The following is a 16,400-nucleotide window of genomic DNA, read 5'->3' as shown; positions in this document are numbered from 1 at the left end:
AGTTGTTTAAATGCTCAGTTGTGAGTATCTAGTGGAATAGTTTTAAATAACAAGATAAACAGTACAGCTGCCAAACCAAAGTAATCTTACACTGAGGGGGCGTGTGGCACAAAAAATTTCCTCTTTGTCATTTTGATTTGAGTTTGAAGCTGGACCTGGGCTTAGTTCCAGCTCAAAAACACTGTTCACTTCAAAGGCTCCTAAATCGTCCCAAGGAGCTAATTTTGGCAGCCAATTGTTTTTGTTTGGCCAGGAATCCTAATAGCAAAAGCCGTCTGCTCCAGCAAATGAAGATCTCTGCAATGCTCAGCCTTCCCATGCCTGATTTTATCCTGATATGGGGGGTGCATAGGTTTCACTGGTTTCCCTTTCTCATCCAAAGTTCACCACTTGTTAAACTGATTTGTTAAGCTGTATGTAACTGTCCTGCATGTTAATTAACGAGATACTTTCTATTTTAAAAATAATGGATACCACATTTTGCTCTGAATTACTGCTTAATCCTAAATTATTGCTGGATTATCTGCTTGCTTTCTCAGCAGCTAGAGCTGGTTTGTTGATTTTTCCATTCCCATGAACAGAATTAGTCTGGTTCATTTACTGAATTAAATATAACTAGTTTCACTTTAGAAGGAAACCATTTGCAGTTGTGTTGGAGATACTACAATATTTATTATAATAATTATATGGAAAACTTTTCCTATGATAAGAAGGTGCTTGTGATGCTAAACAGACACTGAAAATTAGAATATTGTGCCGTTCTAAAAATTTAATATGAAAGTATGCAAATAGGCTGTTTCTGTTGAATAAGAAATTGGCCAGTTCAAGGCATAGAGAAACATTAAAAGTAAATCTTGTGAATCATTTAGAAATGGGATAGTACTCACTTTCACAGCACACATAGATTATTTATTTTTGAATGTATCTCTACATTGCTATTTTAAGATTTATGTACCAGAATTTTGGAGGAATCATAGTAAAAAAATTTAAGTATGAGATGTAAGAAATGATGTGGTCTCAGTTTGGCAATATGCAATGCAGATGAAAGGCAGGTGGGCCCAGTCAGTGTTTGCATGAAGTTACTAGAAGTCAGAGGTGCTCTGTTGTTAGAGGTACAGCTGAACTGTGGTCTGTGAAGTAGCTAAATCCAAATTGTCCAGGGAATGATAATTTTGTTTCATGTCCTTAAAAAAAAAAGCTTTTATTCTCTTTTAAAGAGTAAATGAAACCTTTCAAATTCAAAAATGTGTTGAAAAAATAAAACTTTTCACTTTCTTTAACTCATTCCATGGTTTCATCCACTTTCATAGAGCTACTTGTGGGCACTAGAAAACAGTACAAAGTATTCAGAACAACTTCTTAAAAATGAATCATCAGATCCTGGAAAGCTGAGAGTTCATCTGTGGCATTTTACTTTCTAAAAGTAAAAACCATTTTAATGCAAACCAAGTATTTTCTATTGTTATATTATCCTCATTATTTCAAGTTCAAAGAAAATAATTTTATTAAGAAGGCTTTAAAACCTTGATCTTAAATATGCTGAATCATTTACCATGAGTATTTATTAGTTTAGTAGACAAATTAAAATATGTTAGTTAGTTTTACTTTCTTGTTTGCTGGCTGAATTGACATTGTACTCTTAAGACACAGCTTCACTTGTGTTTCCCTTATTCAATTTAGATTTTTAAGCATTTGCATTTAAAAAATTGAATGTAATAAGCAAGAAATTCACCTGGGGAAATAACATGTTCAGGAATCACCCTGCTTCTCCTAATCAATTTGTTGCCACTAGTACTTACTTAATATATATTAATTTTTAAAAAATATTTCTTATGGAGATGTTTTACCTCTATTTCAATGTTAACCAGGATAGAAAAGTTTTAATATAGCAAGGCTATTGTGCTTTCTTTAACCTGCCTGGTTGCCAGGGAGGAGAATACTTTATATACTTTTTATACTTTTGTATACCATGATTTGCAAAATATAGTTTCTAGAGCAGGAAATTTCTGCATTTCTTCTAGTTGCTGAGAGTTTGAAATACATATTTGCTTTCAATTAAATCCATTCTTTTTTTCCTCTTCAAGGTAATATTCATCTAATGTAAAAATGTATATTTAATATTCATTATTTTATATAATTTGCATTCTATCTGTCTATATAATGAAGTGTAATTAGAAGACAATATTTAGAACTCTAAAATACCTTAAAAAAAAACCAAGCCCACTTAAGCCTAACATCATTTTTTTTCTCTCTTTTCTTTAGGACTTTGAAACACTGTTTTCATCAATTGCTCTCTTTGAAAAGTTTGGAAAAACTTACTCCAGCACTGGGCAAATAGTGTAATTGTCCTGGAGACTAAAAAGCATGAGACACATGAAAAGTTGTCAACAAATGTATTTCAGCAAATACACAGCAGGATGGTGACTGAATGTCCCATAAAATACTCTTTTTGTGATGTATACTGTGTCTGAAGTAATTTTAATTGATTTTGCTTAAACTTTAGGCAATATGGTTTCCATGATTTATCAAAAATTATTAAAAAAAAAGTATTACCTTAAAGAAATTATTTCTGAAAATGCTGTATTTTATTTAGTATAAATAATTTAGGATACAAAACCAGAGTCATCAAGTAAAATACTCAGAATCACATTCATTTATTACATATTTGTAAGTGAGTTTAACACTAAAAAAAAGAAAACATTTAGATCTCATTTTTTTTCTCACAACTATAAATGTATCTGATTCATCACTGTTGTTCATCATCTTCAGTGTTAGGTATCCTTGACTGATCCGTGACATTAGGAGTGCAGGCTATACATTTAATGGAAGATAATGTATTATTTTAAATCCTGTTAGCATTTCTGTGGGTGAAAGAACTTCAGTTTTGAAATAAAATAAAGTTCTGAAAACATATATACCTTATTTCTAGATCAGTGTTTCTATTTCCATTTAATTTGCTTTATCAGTACCTGTGCATTTACTCCTAGGTCCGTATGCTGTGAGTACAAAATTGTGCAATGCTTTGTCAGAAGAACACATCTGATGATACAAAACTGATGCTTGTTTCCTCCGTTCATTAGCAAGCAGTCCTGCAAAATATTGAGTATCCTCAGAGCTCATCCACTCCAAAAGGCTCAAAGAATTCAGCATCATGGGAAGATCTCAGCATATCTAAAGCAAATTACAAGCTGATTCTTAAAATCATATGAGTAGATTTTTACAGGAATTTTATGCTGAATTTTGTATGATACCATATTTGCTTTTCATATAATTTTACTATATTTGAATCAAATATTGATTGTTTATCTGTTACTCAGTGGTAGGCTTTTTAGTACTAGATTTTTTTAGTGTGATTCTTATGGCCCCTATAAATGTGAAGAAAACTTCAATGTCTGTTTGTATGAATACTTTCTGAACCTGGTCTAGTGGAAGGTGTGCCTGCTCATGGCATGGACGTTGGATTTGGATGATCTTTAAGGTCCCTTGCAACCCCAGCCATTCTCTCATTCTATAAACTAGGAGTCACAAATTTCCCTTCTATAGGTTTTCACCTGTCAGGCTATGTGGAAGTTTTACTGCTACCACACACCAGAGTAAAAGCCCTTCCAATTCTATTCCAGCAGGTTGCAAGAGCAAGCACTGGGCTGTACTGGTATTACTTTTTGGAGTTTGTTATTCTCAAGCTTTAAAAAGTTTATTTTTTTTTATGAGAAATTAAGTCTGGGGAAGCGGGAAGCAGCAACCCCAGTGGCTGAGTTTCCCAGATAAGATTTAATCTGATCCAATGTATCAGAGTGCTTTAGTTGGTCCTGGAAGGGACTGAACATGAGACACTTGTGCAAAACTGTTGATGAATAAAGATGGCATAGTAATTTTTATATGTGAGAGCTATCTATTTGATTGCTTCAGCTTTAAGGTAGTTCATCACAGTAATTCACCCTGTGTTGCCTCTTTAACTTCATACCACAGTTTCCCATCAGTCCGATTAGAAATGGCAATGCCTTTATCAGATTAATCTTTCTCTTTCTTCCTTTTAGTATCTCTGCCCCCAGGACAAAGCACAGCCTCCCATGCAGCCTGTACTGCAGGGTGGTAGTGCTTATGGCTGAAGGGCCAGAGCGCAGAGGGAGGTTAAACCCAACACTTCCAATGGGAATTGTTTGATACAATACACACCTTTCCTCCTCTTGCCAAAAAGAACACCCAAACTTTTCTGTTTCTAAGCAGATAACCAGAAATGTTCTTACACAAAACCAGGTCTGTTTACTTTATTAGATAAATAAACATCCACAAAGCTAATAAAGTAGCAGACATATTACCTGTGAGGTTTGGAATTTGGGCATCTTTTTCAAATTGCTTTTCACAGGGAATCCAATATTCTTTATCAAAAAGAATTTATGTCATTCATGGGCATATAGCATCCAAACTATTTTGTGTAGCCACAGTATAATCCCAGAGTCCTTTTATTTCTCATTAAGTACATTTAGCACTTACTTACATTTATACAATGTAATAATTATTCTAGAAGGACCATTTTGTTTTGGTGTCTTGCTTAAATCAAAATGTTTGCATGTGGCAAACTTACAGTTTTAACTAAAGCCAGTCGAAGCTAAAATTTTAATATTTCTATTCACTGCAGTAATATAATGAACAAGACAGGAAGAATTTTGATGCTATCATTGTGTAACCAACTGTCAATATAAATACTGATTGTGTAAGTGATTTTACTTTATTCCTGTATAACTTTCTTCCTGATATGGTTTACCCTTCTGTTTCAATTATCAATTTGCTTTTTCAAGTATATTTGACAATTATATTTTTAACTTTTTATATACTCTGGGTTTCTTTATTATTAAAATTGTTGTTTTATAGCATGCTATGTGCTTCAAAGCAGACATTTCTGTCTTATAAGAGATGTTAATATCTATTCTCGCTGTACAAAATCTTAACACACAAAATGGCACCAGGAAATAAAGCACCAGAAAATGAGCTGAGCACTCTGAAAATTTGTAAGGGACTCCTGGACCCTGGAAGAGTCTGCAAGGCTTGTAACCTCTTAGGAATGTAGTTGGCTATGACATTTAGCAAAACTCTCACTTTAGTGGTACCTAAAAGTCAAAAAGAATCACTGTGATGGCAGGGAAAATAGACAAATACCAATTTTCAGAAAAAGAAGAATGTATTGAATGTATTTCAGCTAATTGTAGTTGAACAAATGGGATTAGTAAAACATCCATAGCTGAACTATTGCAAAGGACCTGAGTGCTGTTCTCTACAATGATAAAATACTGCCTTCAGCATGCAGCAACACAAGAATGTTCCTTGCTTTTCAGCAGCAGAAAAGTAGGGTTTGTAATTTGAACTGATTTAGTTCACGTGTACAGAGGAGAGGAAAAAAAAATACTGTTTGGGTTTTTCCTAGTGCATGTCTGCAGAGGCTTAATAAGACATTTAGAAAACAGTCCCTACTGGGAAGAGCCTGTCCTACCAGCTCACTACCATCTCATGATGTGTCATTTAGATATTTTTATCTTACATACAAAAAGCCTGGAACATAATGCTTTGATGTCACTTATATCTGAGCAATTTGTACAGATCATAGATCTTGACAGAGTCAAATAATAATGTTATTTGGTTTGTATCAGGTGCACTGGCCTACATGCCAGGTGCTAAGCATTCAAAGCCTCTTTGCACCTCCTTGCTGATGACCAATGAATGGTCTTTGGATTCAGCCACCTGTGGGGATGTCAGTGCTTGTAGAAGGATGAAAGCAAAGTCATTAAAAGTGAACAGCTATGTGCAAAAATTGGCTCACAACCTGTCTCATCCTGAGAAGCTTCAGATATATTAGAGAATGTCTGGTAACATATATTTTTACCAAAACTATTTTCTATTGCTCAGTGGATTAAAGATCCTTCAGTGTTGCTGCCCAATAGTTTTTTTGACCGCTGCATAGCTGATGTTGTAAACACAGCAAAATCTCTTAATTTAGGCAATTTAAGAATTGCCTTCTGGGCTGATCCAAGATGTTCTCAACACTTGTCAGTGAAAACCTTTAGCTTGCAATGCCCTCTAGAGGCAGATTTGCCGTAGCCTGCAGACGTGCTTTTCTTTTTTTTTTTTTTTTTTTTTTTTTTTTTTTTTTTTTTTTTTAAGTTAGCCACATGTCACACTTCTATAGGAGTAAAGATCTAGAAACATGGGTTCTGCAACTGATCTACATGCCTCACTCTGGACTTGTACTGAAGGTGCTTCTGAGATGGGGCCATATTTAAACTGCAAAGCAGCAAGGTGATGCTTGCAAACAGTAATGGATTTTTACACATCAGTACTTGACATTGAATAACACTCTGAAAATATACAAATTAAAAATATATCTAACAGCTTATTGTTATTGCAGAGGATGTGTTTGCCACATGCCTTCCATAAATCTGTGTTTCAGTTTAATGAATTTAGAAGTCAGCTTAGTTGAATGAGGTTCTCTGTCTTTTCCTGGCAGCCATGGGCTCCTATATACAGAATAGCAGAGACTGAAAAGCAAAGGAGGAGCATAATTCCTTAATATCAATATCTGCATTGTCCCATACTAAAACAGACACACTTCAACGACAAGGGAGTCACATCCAAGTAATCCGAAACAGAATTTGAGCCTTGTAACTTTTATTTGTCTTCATTCAGAAATGATTTTTTGGGATGAATTTTCTTTCACTGGTTGACAAAGCTTTCTGGTAGGCCTGGAAAAATGTCAGCAAAGAGGCTCAGGCAATGCTGGCTTGGCTTCATATTCTTCCATCTTTTAATAGTTCAGCTCATTAATGAGAAAATCATCTGGCTGCTGGCACAATCAGATGCAGTCACTTATCAGTACATTGAGTTCAGTTTATAGTACTCCGATTCATATTCATGATCAGAGGATGCAGTGGAGCAATTCATTTGTGCACTGCTGCATTAAGCAATCACTGCCAAAATGTGACATATTGAGAGTTTGCATTAAACTGCTTCCTTTGAGCATCTTTGAGTAAAGAAAATCCCAAGTGCAGAAATCTGTTGTGATAAATCACTCAGCCACTTCAGGAAAAATGTTGAGATTCCATGTAAATAACATTTAGATTTAAAAAATCCATTCACTGGTGATATTGTACATGTGACATGGTGGTCATATTCTCAAATTCAAGTTTAGATTATTTTAACAGCTAATAACATGTACAAACTAGATCAGAATTATCCCAAACTGAACCCTCTTTCTTGCTCTTAATTTATTTTTGCTGTCTTATAAAAGCTAAGTTTTGCTGAAGATACTAAACAATCTCAAAACCCCAATGTTTTACATTCTGTATGTTGTGGTACAAATAAGGGGCACTTGCAGTCTGGACATGTTCACAATGACTCCGTTTTTATGAAGGGACAGTGCTTATAAATTTGAGAGAGATACATCTTGTGTACTATTGTGAGAAGAAGGTGAGGCCAAGTTTAGCCACCTTCTCCTTATTCAAAGTTTGTAGCATGGTATAGTGGTGATTCCTCGTACACATGCTTCACTTGATTCCATCAGATAATTTTCTACTGTCAACTTTTATTAACTTTTCTTCAGATTTATAAAGTCTGAGCTACTCAGTGGTAAGAAAAGAGAGAGAGATAAGAAAGAGAGAGAGAGAGAGATAAAAAAGAGAGAGAGAGAAAGAAAGAAAGACAGAAAGAAAGAAAAAGAAAGAGAGAGAGAGAAAGAAAGAGAGAAAGAGAGAAAGAAAGAAAGAAAGAAAGAAAGAAAGAAAGAAAGAAAGAAAGAAAGAAAGAAAGAAAGAAAGAAAGAGAGAGAATGAGAGAAAGAAAGAGAGAAAGAGAGAAAGAGAGAAAGAGAGAAAGAGAGAAAGAGAGAAAGAGAGAAAGAGAGAAAGAGAGAAAGAGAGAAAGAGAGAAAGAGAGAAAGAGAGAAAGAAAGAAAGAAAGAAAGAAAGAAAGAAAGAAAGAAAGAAAGAAAGAAAGAAAGAAAGAAAGAAAGAAAGAAAGAAAGAAAGAAAGAAAGAAAGAAAGAAAGAAAGAAAGAAAGAAAGAAAGAAAGCTGTGTTCACTCATACATAAGCAAAACAGGGGCTCAATTTACTTTGAATGTGTCCTTAATGTAGTTTCTCTTGCTCGAGTAGGAAACTTCTTGGTTTTTCTCACTGGTGTTTTCACCAAAATCTGGGCCAGTGAATCACTAGTAAGAGGAGGAAATAGGTGTAGCATGTAAAAAAAAAACTGAAATGGGCTGCTCATACTTTATGTTCTTGCAGCAATAATAATCACACTCATGCCTAGTAGTCACCTGTGTTTTGGCACTGACCAAACAGTTGCTGACATGAGTCTCTCTTTAGCTCAGAAGACCTTTGCCAGCTTAATTTTTCCTATTTTTCAAATCCATGTCAGATAGGTAAGATTCCTGTGTACCTGCTAGGAATCATTCATCCCCATGGTTTTCTTTCTTTGTTTGAGCTTTGCTTTTATCCTCCCACTGGATCCATTTCCCCTGCATTGGATACTTCTACTATATGCTAATAATGGCATAAAAAATGTTCTATGGAAATTAGTTAAAATCAATTGGGAGTAAAAAGCTCAAATCTTTAAAATATTTGTGTTTGCAATATTTCTCTCCCTCTTAAGATCCTGCATCTCCTCCACCACCAAGTGTTGCCATCTGCAGATGAGAGGAGAATTGGTTTGCCATCAATCTTTTGCTCTAGACAGCAGAGCAAATGGAGTATTCTGAAGCGGTCTATGTGGCTCTTAAACAAAACCTGGACATTTATTTTGAACAGAAGGGGATTTCTGACTTCCCCCCAGTCTCCTGAAAAAACCCTTGACAGCACCATAAACATAATCATTATGGAACCCTTTAGTCTAAGTTTATATCTTAATCCTACTCAGATTATATCAATGTATGTTATGATATATTTTCTAAAATTTAGAATAATCCTAAATCCTACTTAGTCCAGATGATTACTTTTATTTTTCAAGTACCTTAGTTATCTAAGTAAGTTAGGCCTGTAGGTAAGTTAAATTTAAGTTAAAAATTAAGTTAAATGCTGTTAAGTGTTGTTCCTTTGCTAAACTCTTAAATTTCAGTTATAAATCAAGTTTAAGTACTTCTGAGTGCCATTAAACCTTTAGGTCATATTCCTTTTTGTCCTTGCCCTTTCTATCATTTTGTCACATGCACCTAAACACACCCCCACACCCACCCAGAGTTCTCAGTTTATTTTTGTTTTGATTGACTATTTTGATCTTTGTTCCTTTTTTCCCCTCGGAGTGCCTAAACTACCTCATAAGTATCAGAGTGAACCTTTTCCAATGAGCTCTGTCATGCTTAATATTAAATCAGGTTTTTACTGATCCCCTCGCTGGTGATTCTTTAAATTAACTCAAACACTCATTTGTAACACATACATACTGAGACCATACTGGGGGCTACTGGGAGCAACTGGGAATGTCAGGTGTACACTGGAGGCAACTGGGATATACTGGGAGTGAAGAAATCATGCTGACGGCAACTGGAAACATGCTGGAGCAATTGGGATGAGTGGGAATGAGCATGCTGAGAGCACCTGGGATATACTGGGAGTTGGGGCTAGGGTTATAGTTTGGTTTAGTGTTATGTATATGTGTGTATATATATTTATATCCATACACACCTGTCCCCTCTCTGCTCATTACATTTTTGCGGGGAGATTGACATTGCTGCAGTTTCACAAACATTCATGTGTCTTATTTAGAATAGAGTCTCCTGTTTGCTGCTCCTGTTTCTGATATTAAAAGAAATAGGAAAGTAATTCAAGGGGAAAAGAGAGTAGAAATTTGAGAGCCATTGCAAAGGAGCAAAGCAAGTAGTTACTGGAAGAACTGTAGAAACCATCCTGCTCATGTAGACCAGCTAGTGACATTTATTGGAAATATTTGGAACACTTTATCCAGGCTTTAAACTGGAAAATGGAAGAGAAAGGACTGTTTTGGGCAATGGTGTGAGTCACTTGAGTGCTTAGTGCAAGGCAGTAATGCACAGTGACTCAAAGCCAGATCTCTGTGGTGAGGAATTCACTGTAAAGTCTTGCTGCCCATGAGAAGGCAGGAATTCTGAGACCACTTTCCATTGCCTAGTACCACAGCTCCTGCAACTTGTTAGTTCGTCACTCACAGTCTAATGACAGTTGAGGAGGATGACCGTGACAGACAGCTGTGTCTGTTAGCATCGAGAGAGAGCTCATGTCTGACCTACTTCTGGCAATGATTAACACATGATTTACCTCTCATTCATTTCTATTCATGGTCATATATCTCACAGCTGTTGCTGAACACCAAGAATTGGGAAAGGCTTTTGATGACTCTATACAAAGGCATCATCAAATGGTGAGATCTGGTCATTTACAATAAGAAGTCATGATTCTTGTTAAAATATAAGAATACTTGCTCCTGTTGCTTTGAAGTTTTAATTTCTGTTTAACCACCAGCACTTACTCTAGAAATGTTAAAGCAGTGATGGTTTATTTAATTTCTCATAAAAACTATCAATATGCTTATTTAATTTCTCACAGCTCCTATGTGTTGAGATGAAATTGATGCCTAAAGAGGCTACCTGGAACAGAGGCTAGACAGAGTTAAAGGACTAAAGTAGGTATTTATTAAAGGCCTTCAAAGGATACATCCTGGGCAGTACAAGAGCCTGGCTGTGGCTCCAACCAAGATGGACCCAAGATGGACAACTGGTCAGGAGTTTTCACGCTTTTATAAGTTTTGGTCCATTTACATTGTGGGCTTAATTATCCAATTACAGCATCAGGTTATGAAGTCCCATCCTCCCAGTTTGCTCTCCTCAATTTGCTGTTTATACTTTTGGGCCTAAAGCTGCAAGTGTCCTTGGTTCTCAGACTGGAAAAGGATTGTTTTTTCTAACTAGACTGTGAAGAGGACTTGCTAACCCATTATATGAAGTTCAGAGTTATATACTAATGCAGTACAGAATCTGGAAAATATGAAAGCTAAAACTTAAGGCATCAAGATCACCTAATAATAATCAGTCTAATATTTATCTTTGAGATGTTTGAAAGGTTTCCAATTGTATGTATTCTTGTTCAACAATTTATTTTTACAGTGGAGACTGCATGATTCTTTCTCCAGTATAATTGTACCAAAAGGGACAATGTGCTTTTGCTACATCAAAATTTAACATATTTACATCTCTGTGATGATAACAAAGAAAAAGTTATAAATCTGTGGCCAACTGGGAGCTAGCAGTGCTGCAATAGTTTCACATGCATGGACTTAAAAATTCATAGCTTTGTTAGAGATAGCATGTGGAAGTTCATTTGATGTTCAGTAGCAGCCTGGTAGTTCACCATATCTGGACTGGGAGAGTATCTCCACTGACTAAAAATGTTTCTGGCAGGTTTACTTATCTACTTATTTATTATCTAAAAATGCAAAGAAGCACATTGTGCAAGCATAGCCCTTTTGTGGGAGGTTTTAGAAGCTCTGAGTAAGGGCAGACATATGTGAGGTTTTGAACATCAACAATTTGCTTGAATTCAGACAATGTTACTATTTTTGAAAATCTCCCCCATGATACCATCTTGAGATCCCCACAAATCACAAATGTAAAATCTGGCTCTTTTGAGTATCTTTATTTCTGCCCCTATAATTTTCTTTCAATTGTTTGTTTCTTCAATAATGATTGCTCCAAATATCAAAAGATTTCAACAGTACCTGCTTACCTCTAATTCATCTTTGCTTCTGCTCTGCAGAAATCTGACTGATATAGACAAACTTGTAAAGGTGGTCAGATGCAAAAGATTTACACAGCTGTTCTTGTTGAGGGCATTCAAGCTGGAAAAATGTGTTCTTATGTCATAGGGTTTTTTTTTGAGAGTAGATACAGAATTGCAAAGAAAGTACAAGGTTTTATTTACAAAGCTGATTGTATTAATGGGTAAAAAAAATGTTCTGATAATTTAAGAAATTAGAACAAAGTGAAACTTGTGTTTCAGTCTTGTGAATATTTGATATAGTTTTGTTATTCATGGATTTTTCTCAAAGTCCAGCAGCTAGGCAGAAATTATAATTTACTTTTTTATATATAATTGTAGTTTTATGTCCGCTTGGGAAGAAAATAACGTCTGTGCGAATAATTCTTGAGAATTCTTTCTTCTGGGCAATCTTAGATTCTATTATAAATATGAAGAGCTCATATAAACAGCTGAAATTTGGAAGACTCAGATTTTGTACTCATTATACGTACATAAAGATAGATGGAGAGAAGATTCACCTTGAACAAGTCACTACTAACCTTCTGCTGAGCTTGAGAACTAGTAGCCTGCCCCAGTTTTTACACTGATAAAAGGAGTCTGGCCATACTGTTTTCTCAAAATATGTTGATAAACTGTCTCTTCACAGCAAGAACACATTTAGCTGATACATCTGTTACTCAGATTGTCACATAGAATTAGCAAATCAATTCAAATATTAAGAATTTTATTGCTATCTAGGAGTTAGAAGCAAGGACTAGAGGGATCAGTCTTGGCACTTGCTACGCAGAATTTTTAAATGAATACTCTTAGAAATAACTGAGTAATATTCTCTAACAAGAGAAAGTACTTAAAGATGGCAAAAGTATTTTGCTCACAATTTATTTTTATTCTACTCAAAAATTTTTAAATAGAAAAAAATGGTTTTACAAGAGAGTTTTAAAATCCAATTGAGAAGGGACATCAGAGTAATGGGGCTAACCCTGGTCAGGGTCCTGTCTGTGGCTCCAGTCCAGTGGTTGCCCTGATTTACTGGGCAATTCTGATGCTTTTTGCCACTCCTTGCTAAGAACCACTCCTCGGACCTCAGAGAGAGCAGGTGTGTGTTTTACAACTCTCCATCATAATACTTTGATGGGTTGCTGAAAGTGTTTGCAAAATTGGATATTCTTAACACTTCGCGATTTCTGACAGACCTGACTTTTTAAAAAGTACACCTAAAACACAACATTATAGAAAGCAGAAAGTTATTTCTATGTCAACTGTAATCAGGAGCTGAAAGTAATTTATTCATCCTTGAGATCCCAGTGATGCCCCTTCTGATAATGAAGTCTGCTTGTATTTGTTAGTCAGTGATGGATTCTAAGATAGATATCCTCTCTGTTTTTATGCATCAAAGATAATAATCATGTTGATTTTTTCCAAAATATAAAATACCACTATTGATGCCCAAATATTCCGAATCTTTACTTGGGGACCTGAAATGTAACCTACTAGAAAAGAGTTACATCTGGAGCAGAGAAAATTTTTGTGTGGATGTCTGTCTGTTCCATGGAAAAACTGTATCAGGGAGCCTCAAGAAAAGATCTAGTGTTCCCTTGGCCACAATTTATATCTTTTCTCAAAAAAAAAAAAAAAAAAAAGAACAGGCAGGAAAAGTAGTGATGCATGTCTGATATTGATGGAAAGCAAGTATGTACCTCATCCATTGAAAACATTGATCAAGGCCACTTTGCTCTTTTTTAATGATGGCCCCATAAATCTGCCAGTATCAATGAAAGTCACTGTTATCTACTGAGGTTCTAAATGGCCGTGCTAAGGAAGGTAAGCCATAGCTAATGATTCTTTGCATCCAGGAGTTAGATTGTCATACTCTCCCCTTTCAAAAGTCTTCTGCTTCTTGTTTAGTTTTTGTTTGCTTGTTTGGCTGTGTATTTCAGTAAACTGAGCATGAAGAAAACCAAGGCACACTAAAAAAGAGGAAGAAATTTCACATACTCACAGCAATTTTTAATGAAGTGGTTTTATTTTGAAAAGCTCTTCTCTCATTGGGTTTCAGTCAAGAAGGATGAGAATCCAACAGCATGTGGCATTTTTCTGACTATACAGGCTATAGAATGTGGCAAAGAAATTTGAGTAAAAAAAGACCTGGAAAAGTGATATTCCTTTTGCATATTAATGTGTAGTCTGTGGTTCAATACCAAATCAGATTTAGTAAACCAAGGCATTTGATTTGGCTCTTAAAACACCAGACACTATATGTGGGTGCTAAGAAGATCTGAAGGAATGAAGAAGGTGGTGGGATCAGGCTCATCCTAGCTCACAAACTGTGTTTAAATATATGGGCTTAATCTGCTCTGCACTGCTGTACTGTTGGCCAGGAGCTCAGTTCCACAGCTCTCAGTGTGTCAGGGGCTCCTCAGTGACACCAGGGTAGGCTGAGGAATCTTTCCTGGGACTCCCAGTGATTACCAAACAGGGTTTACTATTTCAATATTTTGTGCTACATATGTTCAGGATTGAAGTAAATCCTCAGTGAAGGACTTCACCTCACACAATGGGAAGCAATAAATAACCCTTCTCTGAAGAGATGTTGAGAACATTTTGAAAAGGAAGTTTGCTTATTTTTTGCATCAAGAGTATCAAAGAGATTCTCTAGACAGATCTGACTGTATCTTAGTTAACTTTGCAATGAAATCCCTCCTTAGCCTCGCCCCAACACACATTCCTGTGTAATATGTCCGTGAATCTCAGAAACAGATGGAGTATGCCTTACCCAGAATCTAATCCTAGTGAGGTAGAGAGACCAGATGGTCTCACTTTCCAAATGAAAACTTTCAGAGAATCTTTAAACTAAGCAAAGATTTTATTAACATTGATGGCTGGATATAGTGTAATACACAGAGAAGATTAATTAGAAACCCTAATTAAATGTAACAGTGTAAAAGAACCAGAGCACTATTTGGCATCAAACAGCCTTTTAAGATTCTTGTTGGAACCTGGAGTCCTCAGCATGGCTGAGCTGCAAAGTGAACAACAGGAAAGCAGAAACAATGAGATTTACTAAAAGGTGCCAAACTCAATTCTACATGCAATCATTTCCTATATTTTTTTCATAGAATCATAAGAGGGCTGAAAGGAACCTTTAGAGGTCATCTAATTCAACCCCCTACCCCAAGGCAAGATCAACTATACCTAAATCATTCCTGACAGATGTTTGTCTAACCTGTTCTTATAAAGCTCCAATCACAGAGATTCCAAAACATCCCTAGGCAATCTATTCTGTTGTTTAACTATCTTTGTTGTTCAAAAGTTTTTCCTAATGCTTAACTCTGAATCAACACTGCTTCAGTCTAATCTTGCTATTTTTTTTGTCCTATAATCCAAGGACATGGAGACAAGTTTATTCCCTTTTTTTTTTTTTTTTTTAAATCAGGTCCCTTTTACAAATGGAAAGATGACTCCTATGTATCCCTGCAATTTTAATTTTTTTTTTTTTTTGGACCAGAGAACCTCAGTTCTTTCATTTTGCTGCCATTTAGACTTCTGACCCTTTGGTTTCCCTTTGTTAGGACCACATCTCTCTCAAACATGGCATTGGAAACTGAACATTGCAGCTGCACTCTTAGCACCTGCAGAAAGGCCTGTTATCACATGTGTTAAGAACAGCATTTCTTGTTTTGTGCTAAATTCACATTTTTTCTGTACAGCTTATTTCCAGCGTGCTCTTAATAAAAGTTGACTGACTATATGGAAGAAGGGATTTCTTTGCTGATTTTTACTGCAGACAATTGCAGAAAAAGAGTATTTATTCGCATGAAGATGTGATCATGTCCCCCAAGCAAATGAGGTGAAAGAATCAGTTTTCTTCAGCCTGTTAGAGGAACGCACATCTGGAAGGAATATTTTAATTCTCAGACATATGGAGTGGGGAGCTTGAGGATACGAGCGTCACACATCACTTCTCCCTTTAAATTCTGTGCTCGTATCTCTGGTGCACAGCAGGAATTCTTGCGGATCATGGACAGTAACCAAGAAAGTGTTGCCATGTTTTTACAACATCCTGACCTCTAGGCTGTTACTTAGTTGATTAGTTGGCAATACAACCCTACAAGGTTGTACCATCTTACTGAAACCCCTCTGGATCTTAGAGGTGAACAGCATACTTAGGAAAAGCAACTGCAGGTGGCCAATGGCACAGAGCAGGACTTCCAGGAGCCTCCTCCTGATCCCAGGCATCAAGTGTGCTCCCATTCCAACTCCCTTGGAAAATGTTGTAGAGAAGTGTTATAGAGAAACAGAGGAAGAGGCATCTGGACCCTGACTGTTGTGAAGGTTTGCTGAGACAAACACACACATGCTTATGGCTCACAGAAAGGGGAACAGATGTGCAGATTCAAGGAATTTTATCCCCCCACAAATGCTGCAGTCACAGCTAAAGAAGAAGTAAAAATAGATACAGTTGTGGGAGCAGCAGCTATGGCAAGGACTAATGCTGAGTGGGTGCAGAGAGAGAGGAAAGGACAACTTATCACAGGAGCAAGGATAAGCGAGGAGGGCATTAATTATGGACTGCCCTGAATAGTGACAGCACCCAAACTGCCTCCCTTAACAAGTTTCCTCTTTTGT

General features: G+C 36.2%; 1 protein-coding gene across 2 annotated transcripts in view; it reads left to right on the top strand.

Annotated features, from left to right (window-relative positions):
- SPATA17 (spermatogenesis associated 17) overlaps positions 1–2,459 on the top strand; it is an 85,996-nt gene extending 83,537 nt beyond the window's left edge. For both annotated transcript variants that reach the window (XM_053938562.1, XM_053938561.1), the window contains one exon: positions 2,263–2,459. In XM_053938562.1, the coding sequence (XP_053794537.1) occupies positions 2,263–2,343 (81 nt within the window). In that variant the 3' untranslated portion in view covers positions 2,344–2,459. The remainder of the gene's footprint in view (positions 1–2,262) is intronic.
- The last annotated feature ends 13,941 nt before the right edge of the window (positions 2,460–16,400 follow it).

The sequence above is a fragment of the Vidua chalybeata genome, chromosome 3 (assembly GCF_026979565.1).
Source record: "Vidua chalybeata isolate OUT-0048 chromosome 3, bVidCha1 merged haplotype, whole genome shotgun sequence".
Lineage (NCBI taxonomy): Eukaryota > Metazoa > Chordata > Aves > Passeriformes > Viduidae > Vidua > Vidua chalybeata.
The sequence above is the reverse complement of the archived record's forward strand: the minus strand, read 5'-3'. Positions and strand labels throughout refer to the sequence as shown.